The sequence below is a fragment of the Sander lucioperca genome, chromosome 3 (assembly GCF_008315115.2).
Source record: "Sander lucioperca isolate FBNREF2018 chromosome 3, SLUC_FBN_1.2, whole genome shotgun sequence".
Lineage (NCBI taxonomy): Eukaryota > Metazoa > Chordata > Actinopteri > Perciformes > Percidae > Sander > Sander lucioperca.
The window spans coordinates 26,556,705-26,575,385 of record NC_050175.1 but is presented as its reverse complement, the minus strand read 5'-3'; the positions used below and the strand labels follow the sequence as shown (position 1 = coordinate 26,575,385).

Sequence of the window (18,681 nt, the reverse complement as noted above, 5' to 3'; positions counted from 1 at the left end):
CTTGTAGAGAGAAACCCTGCATGCGAGTGAGTCAGTGACCAGGTGTTCTCTTTGTCCTTGTTACTTTCTGCTCAGTTACCAAATTAAAGCAATAGTTCTTTTAACAGCATGCGGCTGTACTGCTCTCCCCCAGGAGTCTCTCGTCGTCGGCTGTTTTATATCTCTGAGGTGTGAGATCTGACCCTCTTTTGACCCTGACCTTTAAAGGTGATGCACTATTTTGGTGTTTATTTCATTGATTCTTCAGTATTTCTACACAAGCAACGCATGATAAATTTCTCAAGAAATCATTGTAGATCAAACCGCTTCTTCTTGATTCTCCATCTCACTGATGATATTTAATCTTTTACTCAAGTGCATCTCCAAGAAAGGCTTGACTCTAATTACATTGTGATCATTATCAAGTCATCTTCTGTTCTTTCTTTTGTTTTACTGTATACGGTCCTTCGCTTTTGTACTAGGATATACTTTATCCAGTGGATCTTTTAATTGTCTTGCACATAGAAAATGTCATTGGTTTCACACTGACTGAATCACAGTACAGTAGATGTTTCTTTTATGAAGGGAATATGTTTGAAGTGTTATTGTTGTTTAGTGATGAGAGAGAGAAAATCTGACTTGCATTTTTAACTCTGTTTACAAATTAGCCAAGATGAATGCTGCAGTTTCGTCCTAACAGATTTTCATCCTGGTTACTGAAAATAAAAAATAAAAAGGGTGAAATTGAAAATAAGTGCAATTAGACCACACATAAAATCATTCAGAGGTTTATAATCGGACAACATTCCTTAAACGTGGGGTATACTCGCCGCAGCCGAGCTGTCGAGCGCCAGTGTAATAATAATAATAATAATAGTAATGAGGAAAGGCTACCGACTTTGCTATTTCTACGGAATAGAAGAAAAAGGTAAACAGCAGAATTGGCAGCAGCATTGATGTCAATTCTTCGATTTGATTTAATGACCTACTTCGTCGGATCAAGCCTTTCATTCGCCATAAAAGAACTCCTCTTTAACCCAGTAAGTTTACAAGAGAGACTGGCATCCAGTTCCCCTCGAGCTAGTTCATGCTTCCTGTTTCCGCTTTGTCGCACGTCGCTGAAAAAAATAGTGCTGTGTGCCCTCCGGTCACGCACTCAAAATCCTGGCGCGCCAGCAAGATCTACGTCATTTTGACATCACATTGGCGCGCGCCAGCTCGGCTACGGCGACTGTAAAATGGCCTTTTAGGCAGACATTCCCATTGAAACTTGTAAATCACACAGCACCATTTAAATTTTAGACTTTGGACAAAACATTTGATCACTTTTGAATATTTCATGCATTACCTGTTATATTTCCTTACATTGGATGCGCTCAGACAGGATGGTCAGTTAGTTACATTGTTTTCAATTTTAGTGTCTGACTAATGTGTTGGTGCTGTCCCTCAGCCCCAGACACTGTTGTGTGCCTATCTGTCCTCTTCAACTCTCTTAACTTCTCTAGTTCATGGAGTATACAGCCCGACCCTCTGTCACCGAGTCACCAGAACTGGCCCTAGTAGACGCTCATCCTTTGGTACTGTCATTATGAGCAGCTTTAAAGGATGGTTTAATATTTTTTTCAAGTCTGTCTTAAAACAATTCTCACATGCCCATGAACGGTTATTGGTCGCTGTAATCATTCCTCCTGTCCATACTGGTTGTATAAAGATTCCTTCCTGATGCTATTCCAATGTCAAACATTTTGTCCCCCATCCCATCACTTGAACTGTAATCGCATTAAAAAGGGATCTCTTAACAGCCAGTATGGACAGAAGGACTGCCCTATCTTGCAATGTTAATGAAAGTAAAAAAAATAATTCTTGATTCAGACCCGCTCCAAAATATAATGTGTTCTTCCTTGGCCCATGCTACACCCTTCCACCAAGTTTCATGAAAATCAGGCCAGTAGTTTTTTTGCAATTCTGCTGACAAACCGAACCGAGAACATTACCTCCTTGGCGGAGTTTAACTTTTTTAGTTTACATATGGAATTAGTATTGTATTAAGCTACTTGAAAAAATGTGAACCTGTCCTTTTAAAATGCTTTGCAATCGGAGTTTCAGAAAATAATACTTCTTACCATCAGAAGCTCACCACATTGAGTCTTTTTCATGCTGTAAGCAATATACATAATACCTGAAAACATTTCATGTAGTCTTGGCATTTTCTATGCAGTAAACTCAGTATTGTACTCTTGGTTGTCTTAAGTGCAGCTCTCCAAAGCAGTAGAGCAGGTTGGGTTGATGCAGTTATTTTACGCTGATGTCTGATTATTGGATTTTTGTCCCCACCTCCCTATGTATAGCACACTGTTGACTCATAGATTAGTAAACTTTTATTGTCTTCTCACGATGCCACACGGTCGGAGCCAAATCATTTGAGATTACTGTCCCTCAAATTTCCAAGCCTTTGCCTAGCATTATTTTGGCACGATTACTAAGCCACTTTGACATTGTATTTTGGGTCAAATTGCATTTGATGGGATTTAAATGGTGCAAGCAATGCCAGATGTGACTTTACCTCCGGTTGATTCGCACAGCAAGACCATCCTTCGCTGCCCATGAGCCTTTTTGTTTTTTCCCTCTGCTTTGAGCTGTCCATTCACATCACTGATAGCCTGTTGCTGTAAGTAATTGCACTAAATGCCCTTTTACAGTGTTTTGAACTTAAAACTGTTGGTAAATTGAAGAGTTTCAAAATGTAAAGCACACAAAATCACAGGTTGTGTGTTTCTGTAGATAGATGTGTTTTTTTTGTGTAGATAGCTTTGATGGTGCTTGTCAATAATGCCTTAAATTCTGCTTTGTACAATGTGTGAAATTTAAAACATGGAATAATGTTTCTGGTAGACTTGGTGTTACCTTTTCAGGCTGTACAAGAGCAAATCAGAAATGTCAAAGCTTTGACACTCTTGTCATGCTTATGAAATTCATATTTCTCAAAGGGTGACGGTCATTTCTCTTTCAGACGGTTCAACCATGAAATCTGCAAGTTTGTGTGGTGTTTTTTTTTTTTGTTCTTCATTTTATCAGTTACGTTTTTAATACACTCTACGCCTACCTACCTTTTTAATTCCTGTTATTTTTTTATTTTATTTTTTTAAATGTGTGGAAGTGAAGTAAATAGAAGCTCTTCTTTGCGCACACACGCACACATCTGTAGTTTTTATTGTTGCACAAGATCAGTAGTTTTTTTTTTAATCCCTAGAATTAATGCATTGTGTTTGGTGTCTTGTACTGTGTCCCACAGTTTCTGGTCAACAGAATCTCGGTTTGACTAAATGGAGACAGGCTGCATTAATCAGATAGCTTTCCATTGGTGGTAATGTAATGGTTTATTATGTTTTGTGACGTTGGCAGTGGGGATTTTTACTCCCTATGTGAACTCCTTCCTTTTTGATCCCATATTGAACTGCAAAGGTGAATTTAGGATGATTTTAGTGTTGCTGATGTCCAATTAAATCAGGAGAAACAAGCTAAACGGTTAAAAAGTTTTAAAGAAGTCTGTATTTTCAGATTTGATATTGTACTTTTTTGGCACAAGGTGACTGCTTTTTATGTGATGTGTGCAACTATCAAAAAAACACAAAAACAGCATCTTTTTTAAAAAAAAAATGCCTAAATCTGCAAAATATATGCAATGATGTAAATGTAACATTCAATCCTCAAGTATAATCCAGGTTGTATGAACTTTGTATAGTGAGTTTTAATATCTTATGGCCGTACCAATATGTATTGATCTTTATCAGAAGCCTTACAGTTGTTGACCGAAAGTGCTCCCTTAGATTACCCTACACCTACCTGACTTTAACAAAGCATTAATATCTCTATTTTGTTGCATTTTTATTTGTACCGTTTTTGAATAAAATAGATTTGTACTGTATATTTGTACCTCTCTGTGAACTACTTAGGGCGGTTTTTGTTTTGCTGTTTTAATTCTATGTACTTTAAGGACACAAAGATATTGTATTTTTATTGTTACAGCTAACTTGGAGACTTTGCATTTATCATGTTTGTTAAGTAAACACAATATAATATATATATATATATATATATAAACTATTATCCAACTTGTGTGACGTGTTTCTTTAGTTGAATTGATGTATCTATTTGTTTTCTTCTCTTTCGTGGCATTTAGAGGGAGTTAGTGGTGGAAGAAGTATTGAGATCTTTCACTAAAGTGAAAGCAGCAATACCTCAGAGTAAAAGTACACCTTTACAATTTATGTCCTGTCTTCATAAGTAGAAGTTCATATATCAGCAACATGCAGCAGAATGGACCCATAATCGATTTATTATCACTGATGCATTAAAACAAAAGGTTTGACTAATTTAACTGTTTGGTAGTTTATGTAATGTATTACTGCATCTTACTTTACAAGTCAATGTTTTGCTTCCCTAAAAACTGCAATATTTCTGTATTTATTTTAAATGTAGTTGAGTAGAAGTAAAAAGCTGAAATAACCCATTACAAGTACAAAGGATAATACACCACACTGCCTCTACGTACCACCAACAAACACAAAGGTCATAATTTTTCTTAAATATTTTATGTTAAAACTCCAACTACACTTTATTTCATTTTAAGAGATCTCTCACTGTTAAAGAAAGGCATGTGACACAAATGTTTGTGTGTATAAAACAAAGGAGGAGGGATGTGAAACTAGACACTACCAGTATAGTAAAGTCAATGTTTATTTCCACATTCTTTACCAGGTTTCAGCATGGTCTGTACATCTGTTAATCCTGTAACAGAGGATGGCATCCCCAAAGTGTCCTCCCGTCAGAATGCATTGATATCGCAGCAAGCACGAATGTTCTCATTTGCCATTAAGCTCATTCATTTGGCCTCGTTCAGAGAGATTTGTTTTGTAAACATGGACATTAAGAGAAAATCCTGATAGAATTAATATAGAAAGGCCAACTTTTTTTTTTTTTTTTTTTTTTACTTTTTTTTTTTGATTATAAAAAACAGGCAGGCATAAACTAACAGTAGAACACAAGCTCATATTGAACCATTCTATGACAAGTGCAGTTTCACAACATGCAGTGCTTATCTAATCCATACTGAAAGTGCTGCTCATTAAAGACCAGCATCACTTCAGAGTTCAGAGTACTTCCTTTGCAATAGTGTGTCAGACCACAGACGCCACGGTTTTCTATCACACTGGTCCACTGTAGGCCAAAGGGGATCACAGCAATTTCAAAGAGCAACCTCTGAGAATACCCAGTATTCATAGTCTGAGAGAAGAGAGAAATAAATGACACCTGAAGCCTCTGTTGAGCACACTGATCTGCCCTCGGTACAGTGTCATGAATAGGATGGCAGTGAGACCCTGTTGCTTTCATGTGCTGAACTAGGAAGAGAAAACACATCTCTGAAGACAAAGTGTCCCTAGAAAAGTCACACAACTGCCCAAGACTGTTGCTATCACATTATATGATAGATCTATAAATGATTATAATGGACCAGGGTGATGTCTCAAGGCTTTGAGACCTCTCACTGAGTTAAATTGCCTGAGAAGCTAAACTCTTTACATTGAAGTCCGTTTAAATTAAAGTCGCATTCTGCATAGTTTCAGTGAAAAGTGAATTCATTTCCCTTGGAATAAATAACACATCTGTTGCATAGAGGTTTGATGCACTCCTAGAAAGCCTCTGAGGATGAAATAAAAAAAATCCATTTTTCTTTTTTAAATTTGTAAAATTTGCTGCCATTTTGCCAAATTTACAGCCAAGTAGATTGACTTTCGTCTAGGAGTGACTCAAACAGAACCAGTACTTGTCCGTGTCTCTGATATTCTTTGAAGAATATTTCAGAAACTGCTTATTGACACTGTAAAATGTTTGCATCTGGAGGAGTGAAGACAAGAAAAACTGGAGGTAACCTTAAAAGCAGGAAATTAAACAAGGGATATCCAGACATGGCCTCTAATTTAAACATTACAACAATTTTATACCACTGACAGTAACAAAATAACCCAAAACATGTTCACAAGAAAAATATATTCACATCATATTGCATAAATATGTGCTGGAATGAGGTTAATGAATATAGATTAATAAAATCTCTCTCCCAGTATGGGCTGTATGTGTCATGAAATGAGCCCCAGTGCTCAGTAACGGATGGGGATAAAAAAAAAAATAAAGAAGGGTACATGAGTTTAAAATCAGTTCCTCTGTCATATGAATCAATAAATATCTTTCATTAATTCTGCTAACAATGGATATAAATGAACCCCAATTTCAGGGGGCTGTACTCGATACTCAGAAAAGACAGTGGGCTGGCATTGACTCCACATGGCTCTCAGACCGTTCCCCAACTCGTCAAATACTGACGTTTTCTCACGACCTGATACCGAAGCACAAGGCACTCACATGCACGCGTGGCTGGACTGGCTAGCAAAACAAACAACAGAGAAGCTCGGATTACACACACACACACACACACACACACACACACACACACACACGCGCACACACACACACACACACACACACACACACACACACACACACACACACACACACACACACACACACACACACACACACACACACACACACACACACACACACACACACACACACACACACACACACGATGACATTACTCCACTACATCTTAACATAGAAAATAGTGGATTGCAGCTATATTAATGTTCTGAATATTGAGTACAGCCCCTTTAAGTGGTACAGGTCACGTATACTGCAGCTTTACAAAGCATATGAATGCTACACAAATTGCATGCAGAGGATGCATTATCTATGTATGATCCTCTTAATAATAATAATAATAATAATAATAATAATAATAACACTTTCATGTCGTAATTTACTCATGAGTAAAACAAATGTGTCTTTGCAAGCAGAATTCAAGTAAAGTATCATATTAGGAACTGTTTCATTGTGACCACTAAATGGAACATTTTAGCACAATATCCCTTAATGTGATGAGCCCAAAATATAAGAGGTAACTAATGTATTGTACAGTACAATAACAGCAGCACAGACTGATCATTTTTATGAGGAAATAAGAAAAGCTCTGTAACAAAAAGTAAAATAAAAAAAATGTACATTGGCAAAATATTCGGAGTGTAACGATGTAGGGAAAAGAAATATTGGCAAAGAGAAAGTAAAGAGGTGAATGCATGAAGTTGTACAACTCAGAAGGTGAATGCTGCTCAACACTGGCCGTGTTCAATAGGACAAAACGTTCAGAGTTTATCCGTTAGGAAACATTATAGTCAAACTAGAACTGGTGTTTGTTTTGCTCCTGTGAATGTTTGTGCCCTATTAAAAGTGCCTGAGTGATAAATGCAAACACAAATTGTGGGAAACCACCCGCATCCTCTGTAGTAGTGTACAGTACATGTAGAGCTTTGGAAGCTTGGAGTTGGAACGCAGTTAGCCACGAGACAGAGTGTGCGACCATGGCGCCAGCTGAGGTAGTAGAGTTTGACTGAATATGAACTTCCCAGGGACCCATGGTGGCAGCTTGAAAAGAGAGGTGTAGCTACCGGTAAACCCGAGTCACTGGGGTGGCGGATTGGACCAGAAGGGAGGGGGGCTGTGGCTACAAAGTCCCCACTCCTGTCACTGAATGTCCATGTGCAAAAATATTTTTTCCCCTCAAAGGAAGTATAACTGCTCCTACTAGAATGAACTGTTAAATCTGCTAGCACACAGACGAACAGATAAATCTCTTTACAACATGCTTTTATGTCATCATCCATACAATATGAAACATTCTCCACCCTGTTCCCAAGGTTTTCTAAACTGTAATAAATTACAAATTGAAGTAGTTTTTGCTGTATTTAACAAAGCAGTTTGTCTTTCAAGCTGTTCCACACAGAAGAAGCTGGAGGTAAAGCAGCTAGGAATGGTTCACTGTGACCATGGCAGCCTGATGGCAGAGTGCAGAGGTTAATGGTGCTGCCAGAGGCCAGTTGCCTTCCCCCCTAGTGGCCTGGCCCCTTTAGGGCAGCTTCATGAACAGACCATTATCAATGGAAGGAACAGGCATAGGGCAGGGGAACTGAAAGAGGCTCATGTCTGCTGTGAGGGCAGCCATGGCAGCAGGATCGTGCTCTATCTGTGTCCTCAGAGCAGGGTCGATCTTCTCCAGCCGTCGCTTGATCCTCTTCGCCTCCCTCTCGCGGATCAGCCTGGCCTGCCTCTTCTCTGGCGTCTCGTTGGCCCTCTTCATACGCATGGCCTCCCTGTCCCTCTGCAGCCTGCGTGCCCGCTGCTCCTCTGATTCCTGCATCCTCTGCATGCGCTTGGCCTCGCGGTCCCGCAGCCTCCTCAGTTCCCTCTCATCTTCCGTCTCACACGCCCGCTTGTTCTTCTTTGCGGTGCGCTCGCGCTCTAGACGCTGCATGCGGGCCTCCAAGGGTTCGTTCTTTCTACGCAGGGCCCATTTTCGCAGCGGCGACTGGGCCTCCACTAACTGCTGATAGGCCATGCAGCTGTTGCACACCAGCAGCACTCCAGCAGGATACACCGTCATAGGGCTCAGGATGTCAGGGATGGGAGGAAAGCCTGAGGAAGAGGAGTTAAGAGCATCGGGGATAGATGCCAGCGATGGCCCTTCAGAGAGGAGGCCGTCGGGCAATGAGGGAAAGGAGGGTCCTTGGTCAGAGACTGCACATGGTCCTGGGCCGTGACATGGTCTGGGGCCTTGACACTGGCTCAGGATGTGGCCTGGTCCCTGGCAGGTACGATGGGCCTGACGTAGATTGGGGTTGGGGTCAGGTGCTTGACAGGGGTGAGGGCCCTGACATGAACTGGGGCCTGGTCCGTGGCAGGAGCAAGTGCTGTGGCCCGGGCTGGTCATGGGGCTGCTAGAGAGGGACATGGAACAGGTGTCACTTCCATCGGGGACATCCATCATGGTTGTGTCGAGGACATCTTTAAGCTTCTCCCTAAGAAAAGACAATATTAAATAGCTTGTCAAAGTGATACATCCCCTTATTCATGTCTAGAGTTTTTATTAGCAGCATTATTCCCCTGATAGAAAATGTTCTTCTTTATTAATCTGACCCGATCTCCACATCCCTTTCTGTATGTGCAATTCTCTTCATTGGCCTTAGTAAGACACAATTCTAAAACTACTTAAAAGGTGAATGTTATTGCTTATTTGAACTTTTCTTCAAATTGAAATTGTCTTTGTTTAGATTTGTGTTTAGCTCTCAGGACACATCTCCTACATTCTTTGATCAATTCAAATCTTACAGGTCCACACTTAATGAAGGAGTTGCTTAGCTACAATCACCAGTCTGCATCAAAGGCTAATAAATACATCAATTTGTTGTATGACAGCTAGCATAATAATGACAGTGAAGGGTACACCACAGACATATGCGTGGCAATTAACACTTTCAGTTGCCTTGTATTTGCCACTAGTCAACATTTTGTAGCTTCTAACTACAACCCTTTCCGTATGGTCACATGTACTTAGACAACAGTTAATGCTGACTTCATCTATCAAGCTGCTATGATTGACATGATCTGAAACTATTTAGTCCAGTGGGGGAAAAGGCGACTCATTTGATCTTACTCATTTCCTCAGCTATGTGGTTTCAGAGATAAGCAGGACAGTGTGTGAGAGGAGTTTAGCACACTCTTAACGGCTCAAGCGAAGGTGACTGGATAACACTTTTGGAACAATACATCTGTATGCCAGGTGCTTTAAAAGTTACTTTATTCACAGTTAATTAGGGTTAAGGTTTTCACACACAACTATGATGCAGCTTTTGTATATCTGTGCTCAGTTTATACATACTTACTGTATGCTGTTTTACTAATAGAACCACCTAACTATTATAACTCATTTTTTTCTTTTCTCTGCTTTTACATAACGGCTTCTCACTATATTTGTCCTTCTACTATGTGTCCTGACCTTGCCAGTGCTTGCAGTGTTTATATCTGAAACGTAATGGTAGTTGCTAAGCAACATGCACTTTTATTTCCATTAAATCTGTCATTGCAGTACTAATTTTATTCATCCCTCATGTTCTGCATCTGGCCTTATCTCATACTTTGAAAAACCACTGCTCCATAGTGTTCCAGTGTGCTGTATTAAAGACATATTTTCACAATTCATTTTCAGAATGTACTTTTCATAGATTTGACTACCTTGTTAGATGTACAAATAGAAAACCAGTCAGTCAATCTAAATATGTATTTTGACATTATTTTTTAATTCATTCACTGCATTATTTACAATTGTTTCTCCTGCTGAATCAGTGATGTCTGCTGCCTTTGTCATATGCTGATAAAGGGATCTGTTGAAGGGTTACTGAACCCTTAGATCTTGTTTGAAATGTTTAAAGAGTAATTAAAAAAAACAGCAGCAGCAAAACAGTAAAACACTGTGAGGTAAACAATGTATTTTATATTATTAATTTATTATTTATTTGTCTCATCTACTTGAAAACTGTGGAAGCAACTTACTTAAATTTAGTTTTTTTACATAATTCAACTGCTTAATTAAAGATATGTTATTCTTTTGAAGTAAAACAGAGAAACTTTGGGGTTACAATAACGCATCTACATCTATAACATTGCATCCAAAATATATGTATACTTATTCATTTAAAAGATGAAAGCAATATGCATTAAAGACCCGAGACAAGAGATACAGTAGAGAGGAGCCGAACCTGTTAAAGTTGTTGGTGTCTGTGAAGCGTGCGCCACAGACAGCGCAGTTGGAGAGGCGGTCCTCAGAGTGGATGAGAAGATGCCGTCCAAGCGAGCCAGGCGAACTCAGGGCTCGCCCACACACTGGACACACATAGCTCTTGCTATTGCTCATCATAGTCGTGTGCTGTTAAAGACAAAAAGCAAAACAGGTTAAGAACAAGAAACTGGATAAAAAGGACACCTTTTTTTTAAGATTATTTTAGGCCTTTATTTGACAGGACAGCTGAAGACATGAAAGAGGGAGAGAGAGGAGAAACAACACACAGCAAAGGGCCTAGGTCGGAGTCGAACCCAGGCCCGCTGTGTCGAGGAGTAAACCTCTATATATGGGCGCCCGCTCTACCAACTGAGCTATCTGGGCGCCCGAAAAGGACACATTTAAAGTACACCACAAACATTTAAAAGATATATCAATGAACTCATACATCATACTCAGCTGAAGATTTTCAATTATTCTAAATAATCAAATATTGAAAAAGTTTGGTTATTTGTACTAGTACAGTGATCTAATCAGTGACTGATTGCTTGGCCTGTGGTATTGCTGCTTGTAGCATTCTCCAGAACACAAATACTACTCCAAAATTACTTAAAATAACTCCAAGTTAGGCTACCCGAATTTTAAACTGTTTAGACATGAAGTGTAATCTTTAATCAGGTATATGCTGATGGTGAGGTTGGCTGTAAGCTAAATCACATTTCCTCTACTACAGCTGCCACTGTAGTACTGTTTAGTTGTTCTGTCTGCTGGAAATACGAGCCCATCATGTTTTGTTATTTTTAATGTGGCCTCTCCTTGCGTGGAATCGAACCCTCATCTAATATGCTACGAGGCAGAGGGAAATAAACTGCATTGCCATTTTCGGCCACAGCAAGGGGTCAATGGGCAGGTGGCGCTCTTTCAACATTGAGGCTGCTGACGAGGAAGACAGTAAAGCCCTTATGTTTAGAAAAAGTGTTTACATGTGTGAATTAATCCACTTTAGAGGGATAGATAAACAGGGGATTTGATGGTGTTTGTCATCAAATCATTTCAATAAGGTTTCTTGAACTACTCCTGAAGGGATTTTACTTTATTATCAGGAGCAATATCTTTTAAAGTGCTCATATTATGCTTTTTGGCTTTTCCCCTTTCCTTTATCTTGTTATATATATATTTTTTGTGCACGTTATAGGTTTACAAAGTGAAAAAGACCATTGTCCACCCCAAAGGGACTTACCATCTTCCAGAGAAACACTGTTCACAAACTGCTCCAAACAGCTCTGTTGTAGTCCAGCCTTTACTTCCGTGACAAACGTGCATCACTTTGTAACACACGTTATAATGCTTGCCTAACTGCTAGCATGGCATGCCCTCATACTCTGCAACTGACAAGCTAGCTTACTGTGCATGTGCGACTCCCAACAAAGATAGTACAGAAGTGAGATGCCTCACTCTGTAGCTAAAACAGAGAGCTCAACACACAGGGTGAAAAGAGGAGCTGCAGCAATGTGCAGTACAACAAATATATGTTGTATATGTATATACGATATAGTATGGCTTTTGTTTGATATTTAGTGTTGGCAAATGGCTTTTTATTGAGTTTCCTCTTACTGAAATGCTCTGAGTGAATTTAAGCTGGGCTTTTATTGTGAAGGGTAGACAATGCCTGTTTTTCAACCTTTTTCAACACAACAGTTGCAATGTTCCTGTCAGATATCTGCTCGTGCTCCAGGAAAGTGAAGAAAGGTGTTGGTGTGGCTGTTGACATGCTGCATCAGCAGGTTTTATTTTATTTATTTTTTTAACGTCAATTTTTTCCTCAACCTTTATTGTTCGGCCGTTTAGTTTTATTCACAGTTTTTAATATCCAATGCTTTCCAAATTACTCCAAATTCCAACCCCACGATCATTAGGTACCCAGGATACCAAGTGTGATGTTAATTGTTAATTGTTGACTGCAATAAAAGGATCTAAAGCTGCTTTGTTTTCATGGTTCTGGTCTAGATTAGGACAGGCGAGACAATGTTGTTCTCACCTGGTAGACATGGGAGATGAGCTTCTCAGGGCTGCTGAAATCCAGCGTGCAGAGAGGACAAACAAAGTTGATGCCGTGGTCTGCCCCTTCCTCGCTCTCCTGAGGAAACCAAGCACCATTAAAATCCCTTTCAGAAGCAAAACCAGTGCTGTATGCAAAGCAGACATAGCAATGTACTCGGATTTCATGTCCATTTTGACAACAATTCTAAAAGTAAACAGACTAAAATATGTATTTATTTAGAAGATGTCATGTAAAGAATAATGCTTGACACTGTAACTATATTTTTTTATTTCTTGCCGGGCCTTTGTGGAGTCACTACTCACTTCATGTTTCCAGCTGGAACATTTCTGCAAGTGGTATCTGGTGATGTGTTGAGTGTGCGACTCATTAACAGTGACATGATGCTGTGTGCTGTCACAGATGTGACTCACACACAAGCTGAAATAAAGAATATTTTCAAACAGAATGTCCTGGCACGAAACATATTGGCTGATACCAGGGGTGTTCTGTCCATTCAATTTAAGTGTTTGCCTTTTTTTCTTAATTGCGTAGGGGTATATTTTGGTTAACATCCCACAGAAGTGCTCAATGATTATACGACATTCTAAGATATTTTTGCTGCAAAGTGAAAATAACTCTTATCTACCAATTTTACTGATTTGACATAAATCTCAAGATAGTAAAATCTTCTAAATAGATTTTTAAGAAGTTTAACAAATACAATTTTTAATCTAGACAAACAAAAAAAGGTGACCATATAAATGTTAGATATATATGTGCATTGCAGTACATTTAATTATTATGAAAAGAAAACACTGTGAAAATGTCAGATATAACATATATCAGTACTTCCTGTTGAACCCCCACAGTAATTCAGTCAAATGATCTGCTATTTCTCATATGTGCAACTCATTAACTGTGAATTCACAGTAAGTACTAGAGGTCGACCGACTCATCGGTTTTGCCGATTAATCGGCACCGATAGTTGATTGGTGGAACTATCGTTATCGGCAAAAATCCATACCGATGGTTGCGTCCGTTGCTGGAGCGGCGCGCGCTGTCATTCATTACACAGTACGCAAGAGCTGAGAAGGGTCTGCTGGCATCATGCATTACAATAGCGGCCTCTAGAGGCGAAATAAAAACTATCACTGATGCCTGGTGTTGTTTATTTTCGACACATGTTACTGCGCGCTGCACGGAGAGCACATGCTGTGCGGAGAAGGCTGACATCAGATGCTCGTTTAAAGCATCGACAGCAAAAAGGTATGTATACAGTACATATTAATTTGTTGAATAGATGCTGCATTAGTAGAGAAAGAACAGCACAACAGTATATTTGTTTGCTTTCGAGGCTGAGATGATGCTAAACATTAGTAGTAGGCTAACTTACCTCAAGCGGTTAAAACACTGACAAAAATAAACGCAAGTCCGACCCAAATGTCAGAATCAGAACCCTAAAGGCTCGTCCACGATCCCAAACGGCACCTCTGATTCATATTTAGATAATTTAATAACAGTTAAACGTAGAGACTTACTGATTGCTGCAGCTAAAAGCTAACGAGTTAGCCGTCACGGGGGTGTCTTTGGTCTAGGTCTTCTAGCCTCTACAGGTGATTTTCTATCCAGCCTGGAACTTGTGCCTTTTTTCGGGGTTGTTGAGCATTAAATCCAAACTGTTACATCCAAGATCCACTTGATGTCCATAATTCATCACGTTTTCGGTCATTTCTGCCGCTAACTCCGTGCTACCCATAGACAGTAGGTGCTACCGACAAGGGGATCTCCCATGATGCCTTTGTTTATGTTTTCAACCAATGGGAAGTCACACATTATACCTTATATGGGCATCCAAGCGAGAACAAATATATATATAGTATAAAGTGGGAAAGATAGATCCCTCCAGGTCAGAGATCGTCTGTTACCGTTCTAAACCGTTCTACAGAGAAGAATGGCGTCACTGTTTTGAGATTGTTTGTCCTTTATATGAATTATAATGCTCATTATGTTTATTTTTGCACTGGATGACTCCAAATATGTAGGAGAACTGTTTTAGACAACACACATGCTTGTGTAGCATTGCTGTGGGTGTAATATCAATAAATATGACATTATTATTTTGATTATTGGCAAAAGCGTCTGGACTTTTTTTGAAACAATGTATGTATTTTGTCAACTGTATAAGTTATAAATACTATCGGTCGATTAATCGGTTATCGGCAAATACGGCCCAACCTAGCTATCGGTATCGGTAAAATCCACTATCGGTCAACCTCTAGTAAGTACAATACAGTAACTGAGGTTAAACCTGTTAAAACTGCAGCATATACTACAGTGGCATAGGTTCCTATACAGAGTGGACAACTATATCCAAATTAATATTCATATCAACTGCTGTTTCACGCACAACTGGTGGATGAGAGTTGAAGAAAAAAACTGAAATGAAACTGGGCACCTACACAATGACGCAGGGCAGATCCATGTCACCAATTCATGTCTTGTTTGTATGTTCATGCCCCACCACCAACTTCACAGTACAGTGGCCTATATTGTAACATATAGGCAGTACTTCAACTAATTAAAGGGGTGATAGAATGCAAAACCGATTTTACCTTGTCATAGTTGAAAAACGACAGTTTGGAGGGTAAATAGGACATACATAGAACCTCAAAATCCCATTGACACCCCTTTCCTCTGCAAATCTTACAATTTGAAATTGCTACTGAAAACGGGCGAATCTCAACAAAGCTAATAGTTGACGTCAACTCCTCAACTCCTAGTCTTTGTCACCCCCCAACATTTGCATAGGCTACACCACTGACCTGAGGTCAGCTTAGTCTTCTGAATCTAGTTAGGTCACGCAGATCTCCAGAGGTCCGCTATTTAATTACTAAATTCACTTCTGAGACTTTTTTATGCGAGAAATCAACTATGTAGAGGTCAAATATGGGCCGTTTTACGAAAAGTGATGGCTAATTGCAAATTTTGTCCGACTGTGTGTCGCAGTTCAGCAGGAGCTCAGCAGGCTAAAGTGACAGCGGCCGAATGCCGAGGCCCTGACGGAACTCCAGGGCCTGCAGCTAGCCTCGATCTTTAACCATAGGATTGAAGGGACACCAGCAGCTAACGAAACACCTCCTATTCACAAAATTGCATTAAATTGAAATCGGACACAAGCGTTAGCTTTGTAAGACCTTAGGGTAGCTGTTCTATAAGTGGCGTGACGAAATTCAAACTGTAAATATATCATAGTTATGCCGAAAGTGTAGCTAGCTAGCTAGCCTCGATCTTTAGCTACCCATAGGATTGAATGGACAGTAGCAGCTAACGAAACCCCTCCTATTCACAAAAATGCATTAAATTGAAATCAGACACAAGCGTTAGCTTTGTAAGACCTTATGGTAGCTGTTGTATAAGTGGCGTGACGAAATTCAAACTGTAAATATACTATACTTATGCTGGCAGCCGGCCAGCTCCGCGGAGCCCCGAGCCCCGGTAGTCCAGTAACCCAGAAACGGTGACTTTCTCCTGGGTATGGAGCCCAGCAGGCTGCCGCTGTCTCGTCAGACTGTGTGGACCTCCTGAAATCCGACACATCTTACCAAATTTGCAATTAGCCAACAATTTTCGCAAAACGGCCCATATTTGAGCTTTATATAGTTGATTTCTCGCATAAAAAAGTCTCAGAAGTGAATTTAGTAACGAAACATTGCAGTGTCTGAAATATGAGACCTGCTGTCTCGTCTCCAATATGTTTGTATGTGGTTCGCTCAAACCAATCAGCGCGCAGCTCATCTAAATATTCATGAGCATACCATATTTGGAAGAAAAGCTCTTGTTACAAACAGGGCCATATTCACAGGGTAGTTAAGGGGCCATAAAATAGCATTTGGGCAATTTTCAGCCCAACCAATGTTACATACCGTATTAGGAGACCTTAAGGAACAGTGTGAAATACCCTATATAATCATTCTATCACCCCTTTAAAGATGAGGCAAAATACTGTCAAAGAAATAAACAATACCACTATGAACAAAAAGTGGCACAATCTCTCACCTCTTTGACTCCCGCTCCTTGTAGGCGGCACTGCGTTCTCTTGGTGCTCATGTGGTCGTCGGCGGAGGCGTTGGAGGACGAGTCCTCACCGTGGTTGTTAAGGTCACTATCACTGTCTTCTATGGAGGCAAACACAGCCCTATCAATACAGACAGACAACAGAACACAGAGCAGGGCTTACTCTCACTAACACCCCTCAGTCCGAGGATGTCCCACAGAGCCCATCCAGTCCTCCCCTGTCCAGTCCCTCCATCCTGTACCTGAGATGCTATCCTGCTCTTGTACTTCCTGGGAGTTGTTGCTGCAGCATTCACTGTCTTCGGTGAATTCGTCCCTGCCATCCATGTTAATAGTGTGCTGAAGTCCTGTAATGCCTGAAGTGTGGAAAGGCCCTGGAGATAGAAAGACAGTACCAGTCAATACGATAAGTGTTTCCAGTGAGCACAATGACCTGCTCTGACTGGAGTGGGTGGGTAATATAACGATATGCAATGTAAATCTGCCTAACATCAAAGATTTTGTCATTATGTGGTATCTATCATTTAACATCTCTGGGTATATTAGACCCATTTTGGCAATGCTTGCTGGATTTACCAAAAACAGACATTCCTATCTGTTTTATCCATTAACAATCCATTTGATTTTCCAGAAAATATATTACGTCTATATGGTACCCTTATTTATTACTCAAATCATATGATGACGATATAGTAGAGTTGGATGGTTCAAATCCTTTGTATCATTGTTTAAGAAAATCCCTAGTATTGGTTGTTGATATTACAATAAATGAATGACTCTATTAATCAATGTACAATTTTAAGAACTACAAGTGAAGTTTGCAAATAATCCAAGATTTCTTTGTTTGCAGTTGCATAAAAAGGTGTGGGGCACAATTTCCTGCATACCATGAACCATTCAGGAAGAACATAAGTGTGTCTACAGACAGACAGACAGACAGACAGACAGACAGACAGACAGACAGACAGACAGACAGACAGACAGCAATATGGCCTTGTACCATTGTGGCAGGACCTCCTGTTGAGGAATTGATTTTTACAAATGACATGTTTTTTTTTGTTTTTGTTTTAAATATGTTGATTCATAATTTTTAAACAGGTCAATCAATTAAGTCTGTTTTAATACAGAAGCAACCTTTTACCAATATATTGTATCCAGCATATGAGTGCTTTATCTCCATAGCAACATAGAACCAGCATCTACTGTCAAAGCATACCACAAGAAGGTATGAATTTTTCAACACATTGCATTCGTTTATAGCTTAGAGTTCTGTTTTATCCACACACATAAAATATGTGAAAAAAAAGTTAAACCTATTATCAGAACAGCAGTCCACCGAAAAAAAGAAAACAGATAGTAAATTATTTATATAATTCTACATTTGGCTGTTCGACTTTTGGGCTCCACGCTAGACGTGGACCACAAGAACACCTTTGCCATTTAGGCTGCACATTCAGACAATAAATACAAGGTGCTGGACATAAGAACATGTAAAAAAACAGAAAAAATAGAATCTAGACACTAGATAATGCTGGTATGAAAATATATTTAATTACAATCAAGTGGCGTTTCGAGCGTCAAGCTTGGCGCTTAAACGTCACTTGGTGTTAATTAAATATATGTTCATGGGAGTGTGCAGACTATATCTTTCCATGCTTTTATATGAACCATCCGACACTAATGAATGCTAAGCCAGCAAGGCAAGCGTGCACACACACGCACACACACACACACACACACACACACACACACACACACATTAACTTAATTTGCATCCCAACCCCCACTTTTTCACACACATATACACTCACAGATACATGCTAGCTCTGTTCGACAGCCATGCTGCAGTCCCATGGGGGAT

The 18,681-nt window shown here is 39.7% G+C and overlaps 1 protein-coding gene and 1 long non-coding RNA gene across 10 annotated transcripts in view; one reads left to right on the top strand and one right to left on the bottom strand.

The window, feature by feature from the left end:
• Window positions 1-803: 803 nt before the first annotated feature.
• LOC118494720 lies at window positions 804-18,358 on the top strand. The gene is made up of 3 exons (XR_004896886.1): window positions 804-2,860; window positions 5,780-5,781; window positions 18,346-18,358. It is a non-coding gene; the product is annotated as an uncharacterized LOC118494720 (long non-coding RNA).
• LOC116067776 (zinc finger protein 821) overlaps window positions 7,827-18,681 on the bottom strand; it is a 19,296-nt gene continuing 8,441 nt past the window's right edge. For 3 of the 9 annotated variants that reach the window (XM_031324357.2, XM_031324354.2, XM_035999579.1), the window contains exons 2-6: window positions 17,063-17,194; window positions 16,803-16,921; window positions 12,744-12,842; window positions 10,686-10,852; window positions 7,827-8,948 (exon numbers count right to left, since the gene is read on the bottom strand). In XM_031324357.2, the coding sequence (XP_031180217.1) occupies window positions 8,000-8,948; window positions 10,686-10,852; window positions 12,744-12,842; window positions 16,803-16,921; window positions 17,063-17,194 (1,466 nt within the window). In that variant the 3' untranslated portion in view covers window positions 7,827-7,999. Of the gene's footprint in view, window positions 8,949-10,685; window positions 10,853-12,743; window positions 12,843-16,802; window positions 16,942-17,062; window positions 17,195-18,681 lie in introns of all 9 variants that reach the window. The other 6 variants (XM_035999582.1, XM_035999581.1, XM_035999584.1 and 3 more) reach the window with 4 other exon arrangements.